At 40.6% G+C, this 24,651-nt stretch overlaps 1 protein-coding gene across 2 annotated transcripts in view; it reads left to right on the forward strand.

Annotated features, from left to right (window-relative positions):
- mboat2a (membrane bound O-acyltransferase domain containing 2a) overlaps nucleotides 1-24,651 on the forward strand; it is a 91,029-nt gene that overhangs the window by 15,614 nt on the left and 50,764 nt on the right. Inside the window, exon 1 of one of the 2 annotated variants that reach the window (XM_064954116.1) lies at nucleotides 18,704-19,093. The exons of the other annotated variant lie outside the window; for it this stretch is intronic. Coding sequence (XP_064810188.1) covers nucleotides 19,025-19,093 — 69 coding nt within the window. The 5' untranslated portion in view covers nucleotides 18,704-19,024. Of the gene's footprint in view, nucleotides 1-18,703; nucleotides 19,094-24,651 lie in introns of those variants that run through there. 2 annotated transcript variants of the gene reach the window in all.

A 24,651-nucleotide genomic window follows, 5' to 3' on the forward strand; every position in this document is an offset into this window, starting at 1 on the left:
CACTCTGAAGTTTCTAAAACTCCATGTTCCATAGCCTCTCATTGCTCCATTTAACTTCATGCGACGAGCAATCCGGGATCCTATTTATAGCCTCAAGCTCATTAGCATAACGCAACGGTAACTATTCATAAAAATCGCAAATGAAATAAATATGCTAGCTCTCAAGCTTAGCCTTTTCTTAACAACACTCATCTCAGATTTTCAAAATATGCTTTTCAACCATAGCTAAACAAGCATTTGTGTAAGAGTATTGATAGCTAGCGTAGCATTTAGCGGGCAACATTTTCACAAAAACCAGAAAAGCATTCAAATAAAATCATTTACCTTTGAAGAACTTCGGATGTTTTCAATGAGGAGACTCAGTTAGATAGCAAATGTTCAGTTTTTCCTGAAAGATTCTTTGTGTAGGAGAAATCGCTCCGTTTTGTACATCACGTTTGGCTACCAAAAAAACACGAATATTCAGTCACCAAAACGCCAAACTTCTTTCCAAATTAACTCCATAATATCGACTGAAACATGGCAAACGTTGTTTAGAATCAATCCCGAAGGTGTTTTTCACATATCTCTTCATTGATATATCGTTCGTGGAATTCTGCTTTCTCCTCTGAATCACATGGAAAAATACTTGCAGCTGAAGTTTACGCACCAATTTCGACGCAGGACACCGGGCGGACACCTGGTAAATGTGGTCTCTTATGGTCAATCTCCCAATGATATGCCTACAAATACGTCACAATGCTGCAGACACCTTGGGGAAACGGCAGAAATTGTAGGCTCGTTCAGGGCGCATTCACAGCCATATAAGGAGACATTGGAAAACGGCGCTTCAAAACTTTTGCTCATTTCCTGTTTGAAGTTTCATCTTGGTTTCGCCTGTAGCATCAGCTCTGTGGCACTCACAGATAATATCTTTGCAGTTTTGGAAACGTCAGTGTTTTCTTTCCAAAGCTGTCAATTATATGCATAGTCGAGCATCCTTTCGTGACAAAATATCTTGTTTAAAACGGGAATGTTTTTTTATCCAAAAATGAAATACTGCCCCTAGAGTTCCAAGAGGTTAAAGGGATATCAACCAGATTCCTTTTCCTATTGCTTCCTCAAGGTGTCAACAGTCTTCAGACAGTTTCAGGCTTTTATTTTGAAGAATGAGCGTGAACGACCACATTGCGTAAGTGGATAGGTGGGGGCTCTCAGAGTGAATTGTGTGCAAAAGAGAAAAGGCGGCCATTGTTACTCCCGGTCCTAGTGAAAAGCTAACTTTCTCGGTTGATATATTATAGAATAGGTATTTGAAAAACCACCCTGAGGATTGATTATAAAAAACGTCTGACATGTTTGTAGACATAATAATTTGGAATTGGAATTTTTGTCTGCGTTGTCATGACCGCTCTTTCCGGTGGATTCCTGGGCTTATCGCACCAAACTAACGGAGGTATTTGGATATAAAAAATATCTTTAAGGAACGAACATTTTGTTGTCTAGCTGGGAGTCTCGTGAGTGAAAACATCAAAGGTAAACGATTAATTTGATTGCTTTTCTGATTTTCATGACCAAGTTACCTCATGCTAAGTGTACTTATTGTTTTGTCGAGCGATCGCCAAACTTACACAAGCTCTTGTATCGCTTTCGCTGTAAAGCATCATTTCAAAATCTGAGACGGCAGGTGGATTAACAAAAGGCTAAGCTGTGCTTTGCAATATTGCACTTGTGATTTCAAGAATATGAATATTTTCTAGTAATATTATTTGACTGTGGCGCTATGCCATTCAGCGTTGTTATCGTTCTGGCTCATTTTTCACCTTGAGGAAGCAATAGGAAAAGGAATCTGGTTCATATCCCTTTAAATCTAGCAAAGGGAGGCTATGGAACATGGAGTTTTCAAAATAGAAGCCACTTCCTGTTTTGATTTTCCTCAGGGTCTCGCCTGCAATATCAGTTCTGTTATTCTGACAGACAATGTTTTGGAAACTTTAGAGTTTTCTATCCAATACTAAAAATAATATGCATATATTAGCAACTGAGACTGAGAAGCTGGCCATTTACAATGGGCAGCTTTTTCATCCATGCTACTCAATACTGCCCCTTCAGCAATAAAAAGTTAAGGCAAACACCTTTATCAGTCCAAAGTGGATTTTTTTGGTCAAACTGACCACTCCATTTCTCAATACCCATGATCCAAGGTACACACACCCTGGCTCTGCGCTGGCAGATCTTTTGTCTACTTGCACAGGCTTGTATGTGTGTATTTGGCTGTGCAGAGAGCAGCGGGGCAGGGTGGCTGGCAGAATTTACTATCTCTAGTAAGGCTGTGTGCTGGCAACACTGTGAGAAGTACCTGATGATCGTCTGGCTATTTCTAGCCCGGCCCGTAGAGCCTGCCTGTGATCAGTGGATCAGCACAGAGATGTGAGCACCGCTGTCTGTGTGCGCCAGTGGTCCTTTCTTTGTGCTGTCGAGAGGTCATTTTGAAAGGAGATGATGGAGCTCTGTGCTACACTAAACATTTCTCATTTCCATTCAGCGTTGCACTACCTCAAGCTTATCACTTCTTTTTTTTCAGGAGCACGTGCATGGCGAACTGTCTGGAATAAATCCAAATGTTGGCCGTTCACAATTGCCAGACATTTTGTCAGTCTGGGTTTGTCCCGCTTTTGTTCTTTGTGTTGAGTACATTGTACCCTCACAGTGAATACACTTTAGTTGCATTGAATGTCGACTAAGGCTGTGCCTCTCTCATTGCTGATGAAATCCTGATTGTCAGGGTCTGCCTTGGAGAGATCCTCAAGTCATGACAGACGTTGCTTCTCTCTGCTCGTACCCAGACGGAAAGCTGAGCCATGGCATAAGCCAAGCCCCTGTCTGGCTTCTAGTGTGCATGTGTGTGTGCATCCGTGAGTGTCTGCGTGTGAGTGGCATGTTTGTTTTACCAGAGCAGACATTCCACCTCAGCCCCTCTCTTTTTCATCTCTTTCTCTCTTTCCCCTCTGCTTGGGGGAAAAGATGATGGAGAGAAGTGGAGATGAAAGTTGAAAACATGCAGTCTTGCAGGGGTGTTGGCCTTGAAGGAGGCTGTTATTAGGTTTGAGAGTTGGACTACTTAATTTCAAATACATTTTTGTGGCCAGTAGTATGTGGAAAGGTGTGGCCCTTCCTTGTCTTTGACACTGAAGTAGGAATACGGGGCCTTCTCCGTCTTCACAGCACCAGTCTTGTTGGCCTAAAGTTCAGTGCTACTTCATTCATCTAGTATGAGTTGTCTAAGAGAGAGTCTGAGCGCGTACTTCCCTGAAGCTCCTGGGAGAGTGGATGAGCGTGAATAGTCCCAGATGGAGACCGGGCCCCATTGTGGTCCAGCACTATGAAAAGGCCAACCATGATCTTTCCAGGGGTGACTGCTGTGACATGGCTGTGTGGCTCCTGCTGATTTCCATTTGATTTTCAAACACAGCCATCCATGTTGTCTATCGTCCGAGGAACACAATAGAAGAGGTGTCTCCCTCAGGGTGATATCGATAATGTCCTTTTGTGATGTGCTTTGTTTTTAAATCAAATATTTAATTGCAGAATTAACCTCAAGTTAACACTGTCGAGGTTTGTCCTGTTTCAGTGACCAGGTAGATTACGTCCTCGGCCTCCGTGTTGTGCGTGAACAGATCCCCTGTTCACGTCCGACTTTAATGTAGTCATATGCATCTCGCACCCGGTGTTTGACTGATGCCCAAGGAAATGTATGAAGATTTACTGTTCAAACCGGTCCTGTTCTCTCAACTCTCCTCCCTTGTTTCTCCGTCTCACAACCTTCATTTATTTACACCCACATTCATCATCTGTCGTTCTAGATTTGGATCTATGCACCTGCCAGCTCTCCTTTTTCGCGAAGCCGTTCGCCAATGCACACTTTTGTATGAGTCATCCTGTACCAGAGCAGATAATAAGATGATAGTGGAGAATAAGGCATAACGATATGCCGGGGAAAGATGGTGAAATGCTAACGAGTGACGAGGCCATTTTTTTCTCATCCTCCGACTCTTTCTGAAGGGAGTTAGACCAGAATGAAAGTAGTGTTCCTTCAAGAGAATTTCTGGGCTGTGGGCTTCTAATCTTGGCAGTGTGTGCGACGGCAGTACTCTTTTGGGTTTAATGTAACCATATAGGATTGTGTTTCTAAAGATCTGCTGCTGGTAGTGATGTCATGGTTATGCAAGGAGAATGCAGGCATTCGGTCAGATGAGTCTGTCATCTGCTGCTGTTTATCAGATGTTGAGAAGCGGTATGGACTGTGTGTGTGGTGGTACATGGGTATATACAGTGGGGAGAACAAGTGTTTTATACACTGCAGATTTTGCAGGTTTTCCTACTTACAAAGCATGTAGAGGTCTGTACTTTTTATCATAGGTACACTTCAACTGTGAGAGACAGAATCTAAAACAAAAATCCAGAAAATCACACTGCATGATTTTTAAGTAATTAATTTTCATTTTATTGCATGACATAAGTACAGTGGGGCAAAAAAGTATTTAGTCAGCCACCAATTGTGCAAGTTCTCCAACTTAAAAAGATGAGAGGCCTGTAATTTTCATCAAAATCCAGAAAATCACATTTTTATGAATTTATTTGCATATTATGGTGGAAAATAAGTATTTGGTCACCTACAAACAAGCAACATTTCTGGCTCTCACAGACCTGTAACTTCTTTAAGAGGCTCCTCTGTCCTCCACTCGTTACCTGTATTAATGGCACCTGTTTGAACTTGTTATCAGTATAAAAGACACCTGTCCACAACCTCCAACAGTCACACTCCAAACGCCACTATTTTGCAAATACTTGTTCTCCCCAGTGTGTGTTTTTATATATATATATATATATATCACTCATCTTCGGAGGACAAATCTTTTAGTTTTTTTACAGCTTTTTGCCCATTTTACATACATGGTACTTTTATATAAATAGTCACATAATAATACATAACCAAACATAAGCTCTTTAATCTCAGCCCATCCCACCTATCACCATAGAACACCCTCGTTTGGTTTCCATGTGCTATATATTTTTCAATTGCTGTGATGTTATATATATATTTTTTTGTTGTTGTTTCTAATCATATAGTATCCACAGATTGTGAGCTAAAGATGAACCTTTCCTACGAGTATTATTATACAATTTATTGACTGACTATGGTTTTCCAAATCGCCCCACACTGCTATTTGTAAGGTTCATTTTAAGTGCATGTTGTGATTAAAACCTTTTTTTAACCATTCCTGTACCAGAAACAAGCTACATAAGGGCAATACCAGAATAAATTATTAATTGATTCTCTTCGGCAGTAAAATCTACAGAGCTGAGATTATGTGCTATATATGTACATATTATATCATATCATTTGTTGGTGGGAATAATTTTATAGTTTTTCAATTTAAATTATCATAAGTTTTGAATCAAGTGTAGTTTTTTTTTGTACCAGTTCATGTGCCATGGTACATTAAAATCTCTTCCTTTTTATTTTGCAACCTCTATGGCGCAGCTGTCAACATTTTGTCCTCAAATGAAACTATATTTTTCTATTTATGCTAGTTTCTTTCAGACAATTTGTCTTTAATATATGGCAGGCAAACAAGTTCCCTACCTTCTCCCTTTTCCACTTTCCTCCTCCATTTTTGTAGTAATTCTGCAATCAGTAAAAAATAAAAAATAAATCCATACAGAATGTAATTTTTATTCATCAGTGTATTTGAGTTTAACGATAACATTTATAATATTTGTTCTGTCATTTCTGGAGGATGAAATTGAAATTGTAACCAGCTTTGTATGGCTTGTTTAAGAAAGGGCGATACTTAAACAAAATAATTTTAATTAGTCGGAAATGAGAAGTTGTAATCTGTATAAAGGCAAAAAGGCTGTTTTTGAACAAAGGATGAGCCTTTCTTAATCTAATGGAGAAACATTTAAGTATGTATGAGTGAAGCTTTTAGTGAGTGGTTTAAAGCTTTAAAATGTTATAATTTTTGCGCCCCAAACTCGTATTCATTATATAAATAGGCATGTTTAATTCTGTCTGGCTTAGCATTCCAAATCAAATATTTGTTGCTCTTATGATTTTAAAAAATTAGTCTGGAGTAGGCAGTGCCATTAGTAAGTAAACTGTGATAGGACCAAAGAGTTAATCAATCTGATTTTTCCCACAAATGGATAAGATTCTGCAACCATGGAGAGGTAAATGCGTATCTATTTTTGATAACTTTCAATTGAAAATGATTGTAGGAAATTTAATTTATATATATTTTTTAGATGTGAATACCAAGTTTGTCTACTTCACCATCTGCCCATTTTGTTGGTAAACTACAAGGTAGTGTAAACTTTAAAACATTTTTTTTACAATCCAATAAGTATTATGGTACACTTGTCATAATTGGGTTTTAATCCAGAGAGGCTAGAAAAGTGATCAAGATCTTCAATGAGACTGTGCAGGGATCCAGATTGCGGACTTAAGTAAAAACTAGTCGTATGCATTGACACTTTTTTGTTGTTGTTTTTTTGTCCTCTAGATTTCTAACCCCTTGATGTTCTTGTTTAATCTAATTTCAATGGCCGTAATAAATAGATATGGAGATAACGGACAGCCTTGTTTTACTCCTTTTAAAAGCTCAATACTTTCTTAGATCTGTGGTTGCTGTACATAACTTTAACCCATTGTATAAGATTCTCCAAAATTAAAGTAAATCCAGGCATTTATATATAAATTGTAGTCTTAATTTATCAAATCCCTTTTCCCAATCTGCCATGAAGACCAGGCCTGCTATCTTTGTTTCATAACGTTAAATTGTTTCAAGTAATTATTGTAGATAATCTCCAATGTATATTGATGTGTAAAAAAAAAGTCTGATCAGGATGAACAATATTTGGTAAATCCTTTTAATCTATGTGCTCTGCATTTTGCCATTATTTTCGCATCACAACATTGAAGTGTTAGAGGCCTCCAGTTTTTATTTTAAAACGGACTGGATCTTTATACTTACCACCTGGGTCCTGTTTTAGTAATAATGAAATCGGACCTTGTTGAGTACCTGAAAGTCTACCATTTGTATAGGAGTAATTTAAACAGGCTAATAATGGATCTTTGAGTACATCAAGTGTATGATATACCTCTATTGGTATACCATCAAGCCCTGGCGTTTTTCCAGACTGAAAAGATTTTATTGCCTCAGATCCTCTTCTGTAATTTGTTAATTTTACATTTATTATTATTATTATTATTATTAGGACATCAATCCTTAACATCATTCAGTGGAAATGGAGGAGACTGAAAAGAGAACATATATGCTAAAAATATTTTGTTTCCTCTTTAAAAATATATAATTTTGTGAATCATGGATGACAAATTTGTAAAGAGTTTCTGTACATTTTTTGCCATAATTTCTATGTTGAAGATTCAAGAGCAATTTTGTGCATTAAAAAAAAATATTCTATCCAATTTGCTTTATTTTTGTAATACATTACACTTGAGCTTTCTTTTGTTTTTCCTCTATCCTATTTTGTGCCTCTATAGTAATGGAAATTGTACTATTTACCCTCGCTGTTACTTCCGCTATTTCCTTTATTAGTCTAATCTCTTTTGACCTAAACTGCCTTTGTTTTAATGATTTATTGAATGGCCTCTAAAAGGACATTTTAAATGTCCCATACAATAAGGGGATCTGCTGTACCTGTATTGAATTATTTTTGTCTTAGTTAAGAACAAAAATAATTAATAACTGTGATCCAATAGGCTTTGATTAAATATCCTCGTCCACGTGGAAATTCTGTAAGAGTTATATGGAGGCCAATTAGATGGTCGTCTGATCGCATTTGGTCTCCAATTAGTTTTTTTTTAAATACTTTTGATGCCAGCAAGAATGAGACTAGGAAGTAATCAAGACATCTAGCTTGATTAAGTCTCCTCCAGGTATGTCTCACTAGGTCAGGGTTTTTCAGCCTCCATATATCCACTAGTTCTGATCTAGCCATGATCTTCATGATCTCCTTTTGTGCTCGAGGGTGATTTCCTTTACTATCTATTGACATAAAACCGTATAAGTATCTCCCACCACAATAATAGATTCATTCATTGCTTGTGATCTCAATAGATTTTTATATATTTTTTGATGTGTGGATCATCATTATTTGGCCCATATAGATGAATTAGCCAGATATGTTTTTGGTCCAGTAGCGTATTTAGTATAATCCATCTTCCTTGCGGATCTGTTTGCACAATCGGCTCAAAATGTGTATTAAATAGAAAAATCACCCCTTTTGAGTTTCTTTGCCCGTGACCAAAATATATTTCTCCCTTCCAGCCCTTTTTCCACCCAACCTCATCTATATTTGTAGAATGAGTTTCCTGTAAAAAAAATAGATATGATATTCTTTCTCTTTTAACCATGTAAAACATTTTTTTAATGACCTAAGATCTGCTTACAATTATAACTGGCTATACTTATTTCCCAACTTAACATAATCATACCCAAGTTTCAATTATACTTACCACAACCAATGTTGGTAAATGTACCATTGAAAAGCACCATGATGATCAAGTGTCCATATAGCTCTACCACAATATTTACACTGTTAAGCATACTGTAGCTGCAAATTTGTAAACTGCCAAATGTCCTAATATCTCCCCCACTAACATCTCCCCCCATATCTAGGTCGGTTGTCACTAAGACCAGCAGACCTTCTCCCTGACTTAAGGCACACCTTTGCGTCCAAACCCTTGGCTGCCAGATGGAAATATAGTCAGATAAACATCGACGAGGCTGCTATTTTAAGAGAACTAACCAAATAACAAGGGAAACGGTCCATTTTATTTTTGTAACAATAATAGATAATATTAATATAAATAATAACAGCACAGTCTTATAAATGCATGCTCATATTTAGAAAGTCCTAGCAAGGCTATAAGCATGTCAGGACAACCTAAATATATTGCAAGACCAGTCCATTTTTTTCTTAATTCCATAACATTCAAGACATTTCATGTAGTCCTCATTATATCCTGTTGTATTCCAACAAAAACAATAAGGCAAAAGGAACAGACTGTAACGGCCGCTAATGACTGCAAGTAAAAATGTGTTTTAGGAATCACACTGCCCATAAAGGAATACCCAAGCTTAACTTGCAATCGATTCTGACAAAGCCATGGCACGATAGCCAAGAATACATTCAGTACTGACAATCCAGAGCAAGTGAACTATTTTACACCTTGGCTGATATCATTAGGATCAAGAATATTAAAGGTAGCATAAATAGCTTATGTAGAAATATATAATATACCTCTCTCTTGCTTAGAAGTGCTTTCAGTTGTTTCTTCTACCGTTAACTTTAATCAGTTTATCCAAGTGTTAACCTCTCTAGGGTAGGGGCAGCATTTGGAATTTTGGATGAAAAGCATGCCCAAATTAAACGGCCTGCTACTCGGGCCCAGAAGATATGATATGCATATAACTGGTAGATTTGGATGGGAAAACACTCTAAAGTTTCCAACACTGTTAACTTCATGCGACGAGCAATCCCGTATCCGGGATCCTATTTATAGCCTCAAGCTCATTAGCATAACACAACGTTAACTATTCATGAAAATCGCAAATGAAATGAAATAAATATATTTGCTCTCAAGCTTAGACTTTTGTTAACAACACTGTCATCTCAGATTTTCAAAATATGCTATTGAACTATAGCTAAACAAGCATTTGTGTAAGAGTATTGATAGCTAGCATAGCTATAAGCCTAGAATTCAGCCAGCAACATTTTCACAAAAACAAGAAATGCATTCACCTTTGAAGAACTTCAGATGTTTTCAATGAGGAGACTCTCAGTTAGATAGCAAATGTTCAGTTTTTCAAAAAAATATTATTTGTGTAGGACAAATCACTCTGTTTTGTTCATGTTTGGCTACGAAAAGAACCTGTATCCAGTTAGCCTCAAGCTCATTAGCATAACGCAACGTTAACTATTCATAAAAATTCTCAAATAAAATAAATATGCTAGCTCTCAAGCTTTGCCTTTTCTTAACAACACTGTCACCTCAGATTTTCAAAATATGCTTTTCAACCATAGAAAAACAAGCATTTGTGTAAGAGTATTGATAGCTAGCGTAGCATTTAGCGTAGCATTAAGCGGGCAACATTTTCACAAAAACATTCAAATAAAATCATTTACCTTTGAAGAACTTCGGATGTTTTCAATGAGGATACTCTCAGTTAGATAGCAAATGTTCAGTTTTTCCTGAAAGATGCTTTGTGTAGGAGAAATCGCTCCGTTTTGCTACAAAAAAAAACAAGAATTCAGTCACCAAAACGCCGAACTTTTTTCCAAATTAACTCCATAATATCGACTGAAACATGGCAAACGTTGTTTAGAATCAATCCTCAAGGTTTCTTTCACATATCTCTTCATTGATATATCGTTCGTGGAAGTCTGCTTTTTCCTCTCAATCACATGGAAAAATACTTGCAGCTGATTTGATAGGATAAGGATAAGATAAGTAATCCTTCTCCCCCCTTAATGATTTAGATGCACTATTGTAAAGTGGCTGTTCCACTGGATGTCAGAAGGTGAATTCACCAATTTGTAAGTCGCTCTGGATAAGAGCGTCTGCTAAATGACTTAAATGTAAATGTAAATGTAAATTTGCGCACCAATTTCGACGCAGGACACCGGGCGGACACCTGGTAAATGTGGTCTCTTATGGTCAATCTTCCAATGATATGCCTACAAATACATCACAATGCTGCAGACACCTTGGGGAAACGGCAGAAATTGTAGGCTCATTCCTGGCGCATTCACAGCCATATAAGGAGACATTGGAAAACAGCGCTTCAAAAATTTTGCTCATTTCCTGTTTGAAGTTTCATCTTGGTTTCGCCTGTAGCATCAGTTCTGTGGCAGTCACAGAAAATATATTTGCAGTTTTGGAAACGTCAGTGTTTTCTTTCCAAAGCTGTCAATTATATGCATAGTCAAGCATCTTTTCATGACAAAATATCTTGTTTAAAACGGGAACGTTTTTTTAATCCAAAAATGAAATACTGCCCCTAGAGTTCCAAGAGGTTAAAATAGCATCTGTGAGTATAACAGAACTGATTTGGCAGGCGAAAACCTGAGAGCAATCCAATCAGGAAGTGTTTTTTGTTGTTGGTTTTGTAGTTTCAATGCCATTACAGTATCCATTGACTTAGGACTCAATTTGCAGTTCCTATGCCTTCCATTAGATGTCAACAGTCTTTGGAAATTGTTTCAGGCTTGTATTCTTACAAATGAGGGAGGTAGACCAGTCTGAATGAGTGGACCCTGACGTGTCAGAGCTTTTTCATGCGTGCGACAGAGTGCATTTCTTGTTTACCTTTTATATTGACGACATCAATAAACAACCTGAGGATTGAATATAAACATCGTTTGATATGTTTCTATGAACTTTACAGATACAATTTGGGTTTTTGGTCTGCCTGTTTTGACTACATTTGAGCCTGTGGATTACTGAAGAAAACGCTCAAACAAAACTGAGGTTTTTTGGACATTTTATTGAGTAAATTTAATGTCTTCTGAGTGCCACCATATGAAGATCATCAAAGGTAAGGGATTAACTTTATCTCTATTTCTGAGTTTTGTAAAGGTTCTGCTTGGCTGCTTACTGTTTGTAATAATTTGTCAACTGGGCTATGTCCTCAAATAATCGTAAGGTATGCTTTCGCCGTAAAGTATTTAAAAAATCTGAGACCGTGGTTGGATTCACAAGAAGTTAATCTTTAAACCTATGTAAAATGTTTTGTTTCCTGAAGTTTTATAAATGAGTAATTCTGTATTTGAATTTAGCGCTCTGCAATCTCACTGGATGTTGACCAGATGGGACGCTCGTGTCCCACATACCCTAGAGAGGTTAGCCAGCCGACCACACACTAATAGAGACAACAACCCTGTTGACACACGGGCAAATGGATTAGGTATTATCGGAACAGTCATCCTTTAAAAAAATGTAATATTGAGGTTTAAAAATGTTTAAATGTAAAAGGGTAATTATACCAATCATTTTAGGATCGTATAGGCCTATTCCAATAGAGAACCTAAGCAGGTTTTAAATTCTGTAATCATTTATACAATAAATCTATTCATATTTATAAAGTTTTATCGTAAAAGCTAATCGTTCCGATTCACATCCACAAACGAGGGATATATATACCCCCAACCTCTACAATTAGGTCATATCAAACAAAAAAAACTACCTTAGAAATACCAATGTACATTCTTCACATTAAATAAATAAGCGATCATAAAGAAAGGTCAGCCTTACACCTTCACCTAAATCAACCTGTAGTTCCATATTGCCTAAATAGACAAAGGATAAGTTCATCACACCCATTCTGCATTACCATAAGTCCAACCTTATTGAAAGTTATGCACAATCAATTGTTTCTACCTGTTTGTCCGTCATCTTGCGATTAAGTTTCGTGAACACCTGGACTTTTTCCTCCGTTGACTGATAGTTTTTGTTTTCATCCTCCTTTCCCCCCCCATTATAACTATTTTTCATACTTCTACACTGTAGATCAAGTAATTTGGCTTTCATTGTTTTACCATAGCGCCTCTGTAGTGCTTTTTTTAGTGAGTCCACGGTAGTGTTCGACATCTTATTTTCTGCTTGTATTTCTTCCATTTTATTACTATAATCCATTCCTGCTTTAAGGCCTCAACCTCCCCCAGTAGCTCAGGCAATAGACCCAGTTAAAAAAGCAATGCTCTTATCTTCTGGAGACGGTTATAAAAACTCCCCCCTCCAATGTTAAATTTAATTTTAGACGGTGGCTTCCCTTCAGTTTCGCTCGCAGAACTCCTCAAAGGTTTTCTCTTGTTCGCTTCAATGTATCTGTTTCTTTTTCGAGCATATCAAAATGCTGATCAATAAATAGTTCCAGATTTTCTATATTATCCAGAATGTTTTTCACAGATATCAGCTAGTCCTCAATTTGTATTATTAATTGAATGGGACAAGCTGTGCCTACCCCGCTGCCACGTCATGTCGACCTACATAGATATTTTACACAGGTCTCATCTCACCTGTAAAATCTGGGAACTTCCTCTTGACTGTTCTCCCCTGCCCTATGTACTGACCAGCTCTCTGGGAGGGATGGCACACACACACACACACACACACACACACACACACACACACACACACACACATATACACACACACATATACACACACACACACGTCTTCATTATTATGCCCAACTGTTTGGCTTTTGCAGTGTTCAGAATTGAATGACCTCACACAATGAGAGAGACTAGGAGATGAGATCCGATACAGGAACACCTGGGTGCCCCAATGGAACTCTGCCATATCTGATCCTGTCCAGTGGCACCAGGGCCTCCTGGCACCTTTTCAAGTCATTGAAATGATACTGTGCATTGGCACTACTCTCCTTTCCTGTCACCACCATTTTGGCCTGTCGGCTCTTCTACACTGCTTCTTTCCATGCTCGTTGCTTGGATGCAAGTTGCATGAGAGCTCCTCCTTTGCACATGTGGTGTATAGGCCTGCACTGAGGGAGGGCAGGGGGGGCAAAGAAAGCTAGGATTGTTTGCTATTCCTAACAAGGCCAGCTGCTGCCTAGTCATAAAAGCATGCCATAGACCGCTGGATGACTTATGAATGCCGAATGTGGGTAAAGCTGTGGGGCGGCCATTGTTAGCTATTGTCCTTTTCTGGCATTTGGACCGTGCACACAGGCCTTTCCTGGATCTTACTTTTTATGTGGCTAATCGCTATGGAGACCACAGTTGCAAAGACGACAAATCCTGCAGATTCTGGAGACAATTGTGTTGTGAAAGTATATTTCCAAGTGCTGCTTCCAGAATGAGTTGTTTCCTTTTGTATTCTAGAGTTGCAGGCCTCCGCGGTCTGTTTTTGATAAGGTTTGACCGGCAGCCCAAACTGCATAGTTCACATTGTTTCCCCATGCAGAAGAATTCCCTCTTGCTGACTGCAATATGATCGGGTAGATGTGTGTACACGTTATTGTTCAAGGCAGATCAAGTAATAGCAGAGACTCATTGTTAAATGCTTCAGTTTCTCTCCTTCATAAGTGCTTTTTTACACCAAGTTTTGCCATTCGTCTCACACTGAACTACAGTGCTGTGCCCTTTCAAATTTTTCTCTATTTTTGGGGATGCTTTTGCAGCCTCAGAACAACTTGCCTTAGAGCAGAATTCGTGGTTCCTTCTATTATCAGATAATTCTACAGGAGAATGTCAGGCCACCCATTTGAGCTGATGCTGGTTATGCAGCAGGACAATCCACAACACACAAGTCTACATGAAAATGTCTAAAAAGCAGCAAATTTAAAGGTTTGGAAAGGCCTAGTCTAAGTCCAGATCTAATCCCAATTGAGAAGTTGTGTCAGGACTTGAAACGAGCAATTCATGCTTGAAAACCCACAAATGTTGCTGAGTTAAAGCAGTTCTGCATGCAAAAGTGGGCCAAAATTCCATCACAGCGACGTGTGAGACTGATCAACAACTACAGGAAACATTTGCTTCCAGTCAGTTATTGAGTGTAAGGGGGCAATTACTTTTCCACAGCACTGTATGTAATCTGTTGCCAAAACTTGTCTTTGAATGAATTCACCTGACGAGAGAGGTGTCCTTTCTCACAGTTTGGCGGAACAGTGCGTTTGGGGAAGTGTTTTACTGACTGAACGGGACACTTGTACGCAGGGAAGTTAAAGTACTGACACAAATATGCATAGAAACAGAAGGGATATGTCTGCCAGGTAGTGAAGTGATGTCTCCTTGCTTGTTGTGCCCAAGAACTAAAGTGTCTGAGAACATGTCATAAGGGACCAATGTCTTTTCTTTTTCTGTTGTCCAGACCAGCTAGATCTGTTCTAACTGGTAATTTCTCACTCATCTCCATGCCCTTCCTGGCATGCAGGTTAATTGACAAAATAACCTTTCGAGCCAAGATAATTAGCCTAGTCAAGGGTGTCTTCAGCATGAGCACCATTTTTAAACGACATCCTCGTCATCTGCTGTGATCGCCAAGATGACAGTTAGGCCCACAACATATCAGATTAAAAAGGCAATACAAGAGCTCCAGATGAGGATCAAGTGAATAAATGTTGCAGTAGTTCTCTCTTGGCTTTTTTTTAAAATTCAGGCTTGAATATCGTTTGTGTGTGACGCCTTAAGCATCCCACCCCCAGGTGACAAGCTTCTTCTCTTTAAGTGCAGCTTAACCTTCGTTTGCAAACACCGTTTAGCGTAACGGGCGCTTTGAAAACACAACTTGAATGGCTCTTCGTCGTAGGATATTAAGTTATTGGTGCTGACTCTCTTTATGGTTTCTCAAATTGAACCAGGCTATGTTTTGCTGAAGGTTGACGCAATTCAACTTTTTGTATGTCGTTACAGATGCCCTCTCAGGCAGAGTAACCAGGGCTATTGGCATTTAGTGTTCAAGAATGGCAAATCTAAATGTCTCTGCGCTAGGACCGAGCGCAGACAGCTTAGCAGACTGTCTGTTCCTTGTCCAAAAATGTAACTTCACAATATTCAAATGAGAAGCGTTTCATAAGATCACCTAAGTCTTCCTTCAAAGAGCTCTTCTCCGTTCATGAGATGCAAGGAAATTCTCTCTGCACAAAGTGCAAATCTGTTGTCCTCTCAGCAATGTAATTATACCTGTTGATTACAGGGTAATTCTTAGTCATGGCTGCCAAGTAAGTAAGAATGACAACTGATTTAATGGAATGTGACATCTGATCACCTGTAATTGAGGCAATTATCACCTGCTCCTTTGATCCAAAATAGCTGTGTAAAAGACACACACACACACACACACACACACACACACACACACACCGTTCCTATGTAGGTATCTGTGACCACATCTGTATCTCCGTCACTTGAAGCTGACAGGCAGAATGCCAGATAATTGCTTTAGTGTATAGCCCTATTGGGACGGGTTTAGTTTAACAGGGGGAGGTCGGGCAACGTAATATGTGCACGAGGGTAAAACAGCGCATCTGTAATTTGTGTTCCGTGCGACTCTGCCATGTCAGTATTTGTTTTTAAATGTGAGACTAACAATTGTAGCCAGTATAAGTTTCACTCCAATGTCCTCTGATACTATGACAGTTAGACAGGTGCTGTTTGAACAGCAGGTTTGTATGAATGAATCCTTAAAACAAAATGCTGCGTATACATTTTGTGAATGGCGTACATTTGTCTACTTTTACAGTGAATACGTGTACTTACGTACTGTGCCAATGAACCTCGCCAAATGCGTCAGTTTTTAATTAAATGAGCAATAGTGTTGTGCCTTGGCGCCCATTTTTTTATTTTTTTATTTTACCTTTATTTTACTAGGCAAGTCAGTTAAGAACAAATTCTTATTTTCAATGACGGCCTAGGAACAGTGGGTTAACTGCCTGTTCAGGGGCAGAACGACAGATTTTGTACCTTGTCAGCTCGGGGATTTGAACTTGCAACCTTTCGGTTACTAGTCCAATGCTCTAACCACTAGGCTACACTGCCGCCCCATTGCCAGCCAGGGTTTCATTAAAAATAGGCATCTCAAAAGTCTAGTGTCTTGACCACATCTATTGCAATGGTAGTAGATTCTACCCACTGAATAACACTCACCAGTAGAATGTGTGTGTTCAGTTATGGTACTCCAGAGGAGATGCTTTCGGCTCCGTGCCCTCAATTTCCAGTTATTTAGATGGATATTGCTGCTGCTTGGCGCCATGGCATCACCAGAAATACTCCTCAAGCCACCACCGCGGAATCCATGTACTTAGTGACTTTATTCCCGAAAAGAGAGGATTCTGGTTTTAAGAGAAGCAATGTTTTGAATGTTAACGATTCTCCGTTTGGACAGACGGACTCTCACCTGCACAGCGGTGAGTTTTCCTTGAATCTAGTTTTAAAGTATTTGTAGAGTAGGGTTTTTTTCCTCAGTCTAGTCTGGATGGGGAAAAACCGAAAGAGCATTCAGCCGCCAGAGCATTAGTTAGGTTGGGCGCTGATGTTGGGCGATTTCTGAGCTCGCAGTCAGCGTTCCAAGGCATTTTAAAGGTGTTTGATGGAGTTGAGGTTAGGGCTCTGTGCGGGCCAGTCATGTACTTCCTCACCGCTTTCGACAAACCATTTCTGTATGGACCTCGCTTTGTGCACGGGGACATTGTCATGCTGAAACAGGAAAGGGCCTTCCCAGAACTGTTACCACAAAGTTGGTAGCACAGAATCATCTAGAATATCATTATATGCTGTAGCTTTTAAGATTTCCCTTCACTGGAACTAAGGGGCCTAGCCCGACACATGAAAAACCGCCCCAGACCATTATTCCTCCTCCACCAATCTTTACAGCTGGCTCTATGCATTGGGGCAGGTAGCGTTCTTCTGTCATCAACCAAACAGATTCATCCATTGGACTGCCAGATGGTGAAGCGTGATTCATTAATCCAGAGAATGTGTTTCCCCTGCTCCAGAGTCTAATGGTGGTGAGCTTTACACCACTCCAGCTGTGACGTTTGGCATTGCGCATGCTGATCTTAGGTTTGTGTGCGGCTGCTCGGCCATGGAAACCCACTTCATGAAGCTCCCAACGAACAGTTCTTGTGCTGACATTGCTTCCAGAGGCAGTTTGGAACTCTGTGGTGAGTGTTGCAACCGAGGACATACCATTTGTACGCGCTTCAGCACTCTGGGTTCTGTGAGCTTGTGTGGCTTACCACTTAAAGGTGCCATCCTATGATGGTGCCACTTTGAAAGTCTGAGCTCTTCAGCTCTTCCATTCTACTGCCAATGTTTGTCTATGGAGATTGCATGGCTCTGTGCTCGAATTTTATACATCTGTCATCAACTGGTGTGACTGCAATAGACAAATCCACTAATCCACATACTTTTGTGGATATAGTGTATGTGCACATTTTGGAGCTGATGTCATTCCTAGCCCTCTACTTTTTCTCCAAGGCTTCAGTTGAGTCTGAGCCACCTAGACTGAGATTGACTCCCTTCACCCGCTTACTTAAGCCGTCTGTTGGAAAGGCTCTATCTGTGAGGAGCAGGGCCCTAGCTAACTGGTCTCAGTGGAGACAGACAGGCGACAGCATGCAGATGTTAGCCTACAGTGGAATCGCTAGTTAGCGATTTAGTGCTGACTGGCGTTAAGCTGAGGAACTCCTGTGTCAGCCTTTTTTTTTTCTCTCTCTCCTGAAGTAGGGAGGGAGGGAGGGAGGAGGGAGTCTGCATGGAGTGGAAGGCTCAGATAAGCAGCCTTCCTGAAACTCATTATGGAAACCACAGGAGACATTTGTCAGTCGGTGCAGTCTCACTATCAACCCCTTAGGGCTGTCCCTCTACTGTACATGTTCCTGTCACTCCCTTTTTTTTTTACTCGTTTGTTTCTGCCTCCCTGCCTCCCTGTACTGTACTAATTCTTGTCTATTTTCTTTCTCAGTCTTTCCCTATAGTCGATCTTCGCTTCCCTCTGTCAAGGCAGTTCTGCCCCCCCCCCCCCCCGTTCCTCTCTTGCTCTCGTCCCTTTTTATTTTAAATCTTGGGTTTAATTTTAGCTCATCAGCTGGAGTTGTCGTGTAGAAGTGGAGGGAGCCAGATGGCTGTGGGGGGGTTGAGGGAAGTGTGGAGGCCTGGGTGGAGCAGAGCGCAGTCATCTTTCCTCATTTCTCGCTCTCCGTTAGCTCTGAACCAAGCATGGTGTAGGGACACTGTAAATGCAACAACAGTCGTTGCTCAGCAGCTTTCCATTGGTGGTGTTGTATTGGTTTGAATATGATTTTTTTTTTTAGACTAGCGTAATCAAGGGTCACTTATGTCATCAACAGCCGTTGGCGAGCGCTCTGTGTGCACCTTCGACTGACCTAGTGAGAGGAATCGAAGAGGAGTTTGTTTTTATGCTAGCTTTAGAAGTGTGATTTTTATTTTTTTTATTTTTTTTTGGAATGTGTCATATGGTGTGTTGTGCTAAATGTCGCTCCATGGTAATGACTTGGGCTGTTTCTTGGAGTGGTGGAGGGAAAGAGTTCCTTCGACACACGTACGTATGTGAGCGAGTGAGTGAGTACGTGTGAGTCGTGCACTTTATTCCATTCCGCAGGTACCACTTGTTGTAAAAAGAGGCCATTTTGATTTCCCGACGACGCTCTAACCACTTTCCGTTTTAACAATGACACAGGGCTCCATAGCAATAAGATACTCAATAGGGGACAACATGGATAGATGTGGCAAAGGGGTCAATGGTACGCAGACTGTTGGGGGGTAGAAGGACGTGAGATTGGCGCACATTCAACAAATCTGATCTAACAAAGGTGGGTTTTTGTCAAATCTGTCATGACTTGCTTACTGAAGTCCGATTTTTGTATCTATTTAGCTGTTTTTCGCCACATAACATTTCGAAGTAGTCCCTTTTTGGGTTTAGAAGAAGTGACAGCTAAATGCTAACTCCCATTCATATAAGCTGGTAGCATAGCTAGCATAGAAACATCTTGGTGGTCGTCGGTCTTTAAAAAACTCTAATGCAGTTGATTGCGGCCGATGAGGTGAACATGCATTAGGTTTGACATCCATACAATAATTATACTCAGATTTGGACCTCGACAGTGTTGTATGCACACAAACAATAATCTAAATGTAGGCTAATTTTTCTGTAGGGCAATGAGGATATTTGGGATCTTTCCCTCACATATTTCCATTGTTTTGGCGGAGTTCCATTCTTTACCATAATGCTTCCAAAAGTTCAGGGAAAAACACTTCACGTTTGAGACACACTTGTTGTTTTCTGAACTCTCTCTCTGTGTGTGTGTGTGTGTGTGTGTGTGCATTCAAACAAGCTGTGAAGTGTAACATTCAAACTATCAGAAGTTCTCTTGAATCGTTGTAAGCTAAGCCACTCTCCTAGTGAGAAATCGAAAAGCGCGCAGGTTCTCTTTTCGATATACACTGTTAATACTGATGGCACAGAGCTTAACCGATGTTTGGTCTCGAATTGTATCCATGTAATCATTGTTATACACACTTTGAGAATGACCTGCTTTCAAGGAAGAAGCGAAAAGAGCGTGTGTAACTGAAACACTTTCTATTATTGGTACAGCTGTTGCAAATGGTTTGAGTGATTTACCTGTGTGTGTAGGTGTAGATGATGATGATGGGAGCAAGACATCTCCCTGCATCATGCTGCCTTTGTGTGCTTGTCTGCCAGGGACTGGCCTATAGAAGAGGTGTTCCCTGTATGGGAGTCATGCCAACAGTGGATTGGACAGGGACTCCAGCTGACGATACCGTACTGTCGTTTCTGTGTGATACAGTCTTAATGATCGATACCGGCTCAATTTCTCAACATCATTTGCATAAGAAATATACTTGGTATTCACCTCTGCGTTTTATATAGCAGCAGTCGGCAAACAAACCCAACTTTTGTCTCTTAGCTGTTGAGAGCCATAAAGTGTCAAATAGATGGATGACAATAAAACCAAATGTAGGCAAGGTGATGTTATCGACATGGTAAAAGCTTTTGTGGGAAATGTCACAACTTTAAAGCCAGTTTGACACATGTTACGGTCACAAATGATGTTGCCCTCTCTGTACACCAGTCGGTCCAGTGTTGTAGGAAGTATACTACATGCACTATTTATTTGGGTACATTAACCAACTGGTTGATCTCCAAGGCTTTCCTAGTCGCTCGCCAAACGTTTCTGTAAAAAAACAACCCCGGTAAAGCCTGGCGTTCCTGTTTTTTGTTGTTGCTGTCTATCGCTATTGCCGGTCGGTGCAACCAATTCAGCTGCCCTGCTCACCAGGTAGGTGAAGTGTTCCGATTTTTTTTCCATTTTTTTTAGGAACCATTTGATGTGTCTGAAGGTACAAACTCTGCCTTCCCGGCTTGCCCGGAGAGAAAAATACCATATACGCCTACCGCTGTCCAATCGAATGGCTTCGATTTAGTATCTGCAGTAACGTAGCAGGCGTTAAAGAAAGCTACAGCCAAGTTGATACTTTGAGATTTCAAAATGTTTTGAAAACCACGACTGGAGAGAGACTGTCAACGAATGCTGTTTTTATTGACCGAGTTTAAGTTCATACTCAGCGTTGTCAACGCTTAAAAAATAAAGTGTTCACTTTTTATATGCCATAAAATGCACTTTCCTCCTCGCGCTACAACCAGCACTGCAGCTAAAATGATTCGGGAAGTGTAGGCTATCGATAGGCGTTATTATTAGCTGCTTGGGTCTTTTTTAAATTTTTATCAAGGAATATTTCACTTTCTCTGTTCTTGGAGTAACACCATGAATATGTGTGTGAGGCAGAAATAATGTGGTGCGACTCGAGTTTTGCCATCAGTTGGTAGACTGTGCCTGTTTTGGCCAGGGTCAGCGGCGGGACAGGCACCATCAGCTCAGTAAAACTTAAAAAGCTCATTTATTTAAATATGCTCACTCAGCTGTGCATCACAAGTAATGCAGCAACTGAACTATTACCGGTGTGATCATGTAGCCTACCTCCAAATATGAAATATATTTTTGACATGGTCCGTACAACAATCCATTGGCAGGGCAGTTCAAGCAAGGCCAGGGTGCGGTGATAATGTATTGGGCCCACAGTCTACTGCACGAACCCCACTGCTACAGTATGGGTTAATGTTGCATAGGCTTATTTTTAAGTAAGGTAAAATAAAAAATCTGAGCTGTAGATCTCGGCCTGCATTTTGACTTAGAAAGTGAGATCATGACTCAACAGTTTGACCACTGTTTTACAAATTATCGCTTTCAAGCAAAACTGTTCTCTTCTCCACCTCCCTTTCCCTCCATAATGTAGACCAAACGGCCCTTCACCAGATCCCCATCCTAATTATCGCCTCGTTAGCACCAGAAAGCATTGATTCCACAAACAATGATACCGATAACAATAGAAGTGGGAGGACAACAAGAATTCAGCGTCGCCATTGTTTGGGCTTTTCTTCCTGCTGTTTGGGCTTTTCTTCCTGCTGTTTGGGCTTTTCTTCCTGCTGTTTGGGCTTTTCTTCATGCTGTTTGGGCTTTTCTTCATGCTGTTTGGGCTTTTCTTCATGCTGTTTGGGCTTTTCTTCATGCTGTTTGGGCTTTTCTTCATGCTGTTTGGGCTTTTCTTCATGCTGTTTGGGCTTTTCTTCCTGCTGTTTGGGCTTTTCTTCCTGCTGTTTGGGCTTTTCTTCCTGCTGTTTGGGCTTTTCTTCATGCTGTTTGGGCTTTTCTTCATGCTGTTTGGGCTTTTCTTCATGCTGTTTGGGCTTTTCATCCTGCTGTTTGGGCTTTTCTTCATGCTGTTTGGGCTTTTCTTCATGCTGTTTGGGCTTTTCTTCATGCTGTTTGGGCTTTTCTTCATGCTGTTTGGGCTTTTCTTCATGCTGTTTGGGCTTTTCTTCATGCTGTTTGGGCTTTTCTTCATGCTGTTTGGGCTTTTCTTCATGCTGTTTGGGCTTTTCTAAATGCTGTTTGGGCTTTTCTAAATGCTGTTTGGGCTTTTCTTCATGCTGTTTGGGCTTTTCTAAATGCTGTTTGGGCTTTTCTAAATGCTGTTTGGGCTTTTCTAAATGCTGTTTGGGCTTTTCTTCCTGCTGTTTGGGCTTTTCTTCCTGTTGTTTGCCTGAAGAGAAACAAAGGACCTCTGTGTACTGTAAATATGTGCTGATATGATACACTCAGGCTCATGCCACGAGTGGTTAGCGCCAGCAGCCGCTAACTGTCACTACATCTGTTAGCCAAACCGAAGCTCTCCCTTTAACTCAAAATGCACAGTCAACAGATAGTCGAGACACCGGTTCTAAACCCAGAGGCGCAACGCCGCGAGATTTCCGGGAACGCTTGCGAAGCAAACTGACCAGTCCGGGGTTTGAAAAGTCAGAGAAATTCTTTCTTAATTGTTAATTTTCTCAATCTACAGGAAACAACCTAGATTGCCTAGGTACAGATTACAAGTACAATGATTCTACTGTATTCTGTAAAATGCACTTGCTGCCATGAGCTAACTGAAAATAGGCGGATGTTTTGTTATGCATGTCACTGCTTCTGTGCTCAATGGTGTCGTCTCAGCTAAAGTCTCTGTCTGTGTGTCGACACTAAATGGCTACTAGTGATGCGGGGGAGGACGACGTGGGTGGACGGTGGGCGGGGACTGACGCGGGTGGATGGTGGGCGGGGACTGACGCGGGTGGGCGGGGACTGACGCAGCTGGATGGTGGGCGGGGACTGACGCAGGTGGGCTGGGACTGATGCGGGAGGATGGTGGGCGGGGACTGACGCGGGAGGACAGTGGGCGGATGGACGCGGACGGACGACCGGAAGGACGGTGGGTGGGTACGGACGGACATGAGGGCGGACACACACACACATACACACACACACATTGTTCACTTTAATGTTGCCATACTTTTTCACCCACTTTGAAATCAAATAAATTGTATTTGTCACATGTGCCGAATACAACAAGTGTAGACCTTACTGTGAAATGTTTACTTACAAGCCCTTAACCAACAATACAGTTCAAGAAATAGTTAAGATATTGACTAAATAAACTAAAGTAAAAAGCTAAATTCAAAGGTAACACAATAAAATGCCAACAATAATGAGTGTATATATGTACTGTATTCTAGTCACGGCTCTTCTGCTGTACACTCCTTTTCATATACTGTCTCTACACCTCATTGTGTGTGAAACGGATATTTATCTCATTCTGATACTTCTTAATTTCTTTATTTTACATTTGTTGTTGATAGTGTGTGTATTTTTGTATCACTAACTCACACCTTATGGCTTATCAAACCGTGCTGATCATAATCATGGGGGGAATGGGGGCTTCCATTGTTACTGTTACCCAACCCTCCAGCCCCAGTCAGTCTGGGTAGTGCCCAGTAAAGCTGCTTTGACCCAGCGCTCCGAGACCACACTTTAGGGAATGAAACGGGGGCCGTGTCCTCCCCCTCTGTGCTATTTACCGCCCATTTGGTTCCAGTGACTCTGTTCATTTACTCAACTGCTTGTGTGGCAGGGGGCATTGTTTTGTAGATGAATACCATTTTGTCTGTCAAATGTTAACCTACGTACATTCTCCATAGCGGTTTCAAATCCAAAGCGACAGTATATTAGTCATGTGTATAAAAAAAAACAGTTGTACTAGTGAGCAGAGTCAAGTAGGAGATGCTCGGGATCTATTTTTTTCTCAGTCGTGCTTCGGCATCTTCCACCTTGAGCATTGCGCGGACAACGTAGCGCGGCACTTAGATGGGTAAGCAAACAAGCTCTGAGACCAGGTGGTGGTGGTGGTGGTGGTGGTGGGGAAGAGTGTTGGACGTACAGTAAGCCGAAGGCAACCTGAAAAGCGTTCCAAATTCAATCTGGGTGCCCGGGCCGTCAAAACAAAGGCGTGTGTGAATCTGTGGAAACACTGGAGGATGAGAGGAACCAATGGATGAGGCTGCGGTGGAGTGGACACACACATCAAGCAAAGTAACACACACACATTAACTAAATAGCCTAGTCACAGTCCTAGGTACAAAAAATAATTATATTATATAAAAATAAATTTATAAAAATAAATTCTCTTGAAGAATAATTGTATTGTACC

This window comes from Oncorhynchus masou, chromosome 32 (assembly GCF_036934945.1).
Source record: "Oncorhynchus masou masou isolate Uvic2021 chromosome 32, UVic_Omas_1.1, whole genome shotgun sequence".
NCBI classification, from domain to species: domain Eukaryota; kingdom Metazoa; phylum Chordata; class Actinopteri; order Salmoniformes; family Salmonidae; genus Oncorhynchus; species Oncorhynchus masou.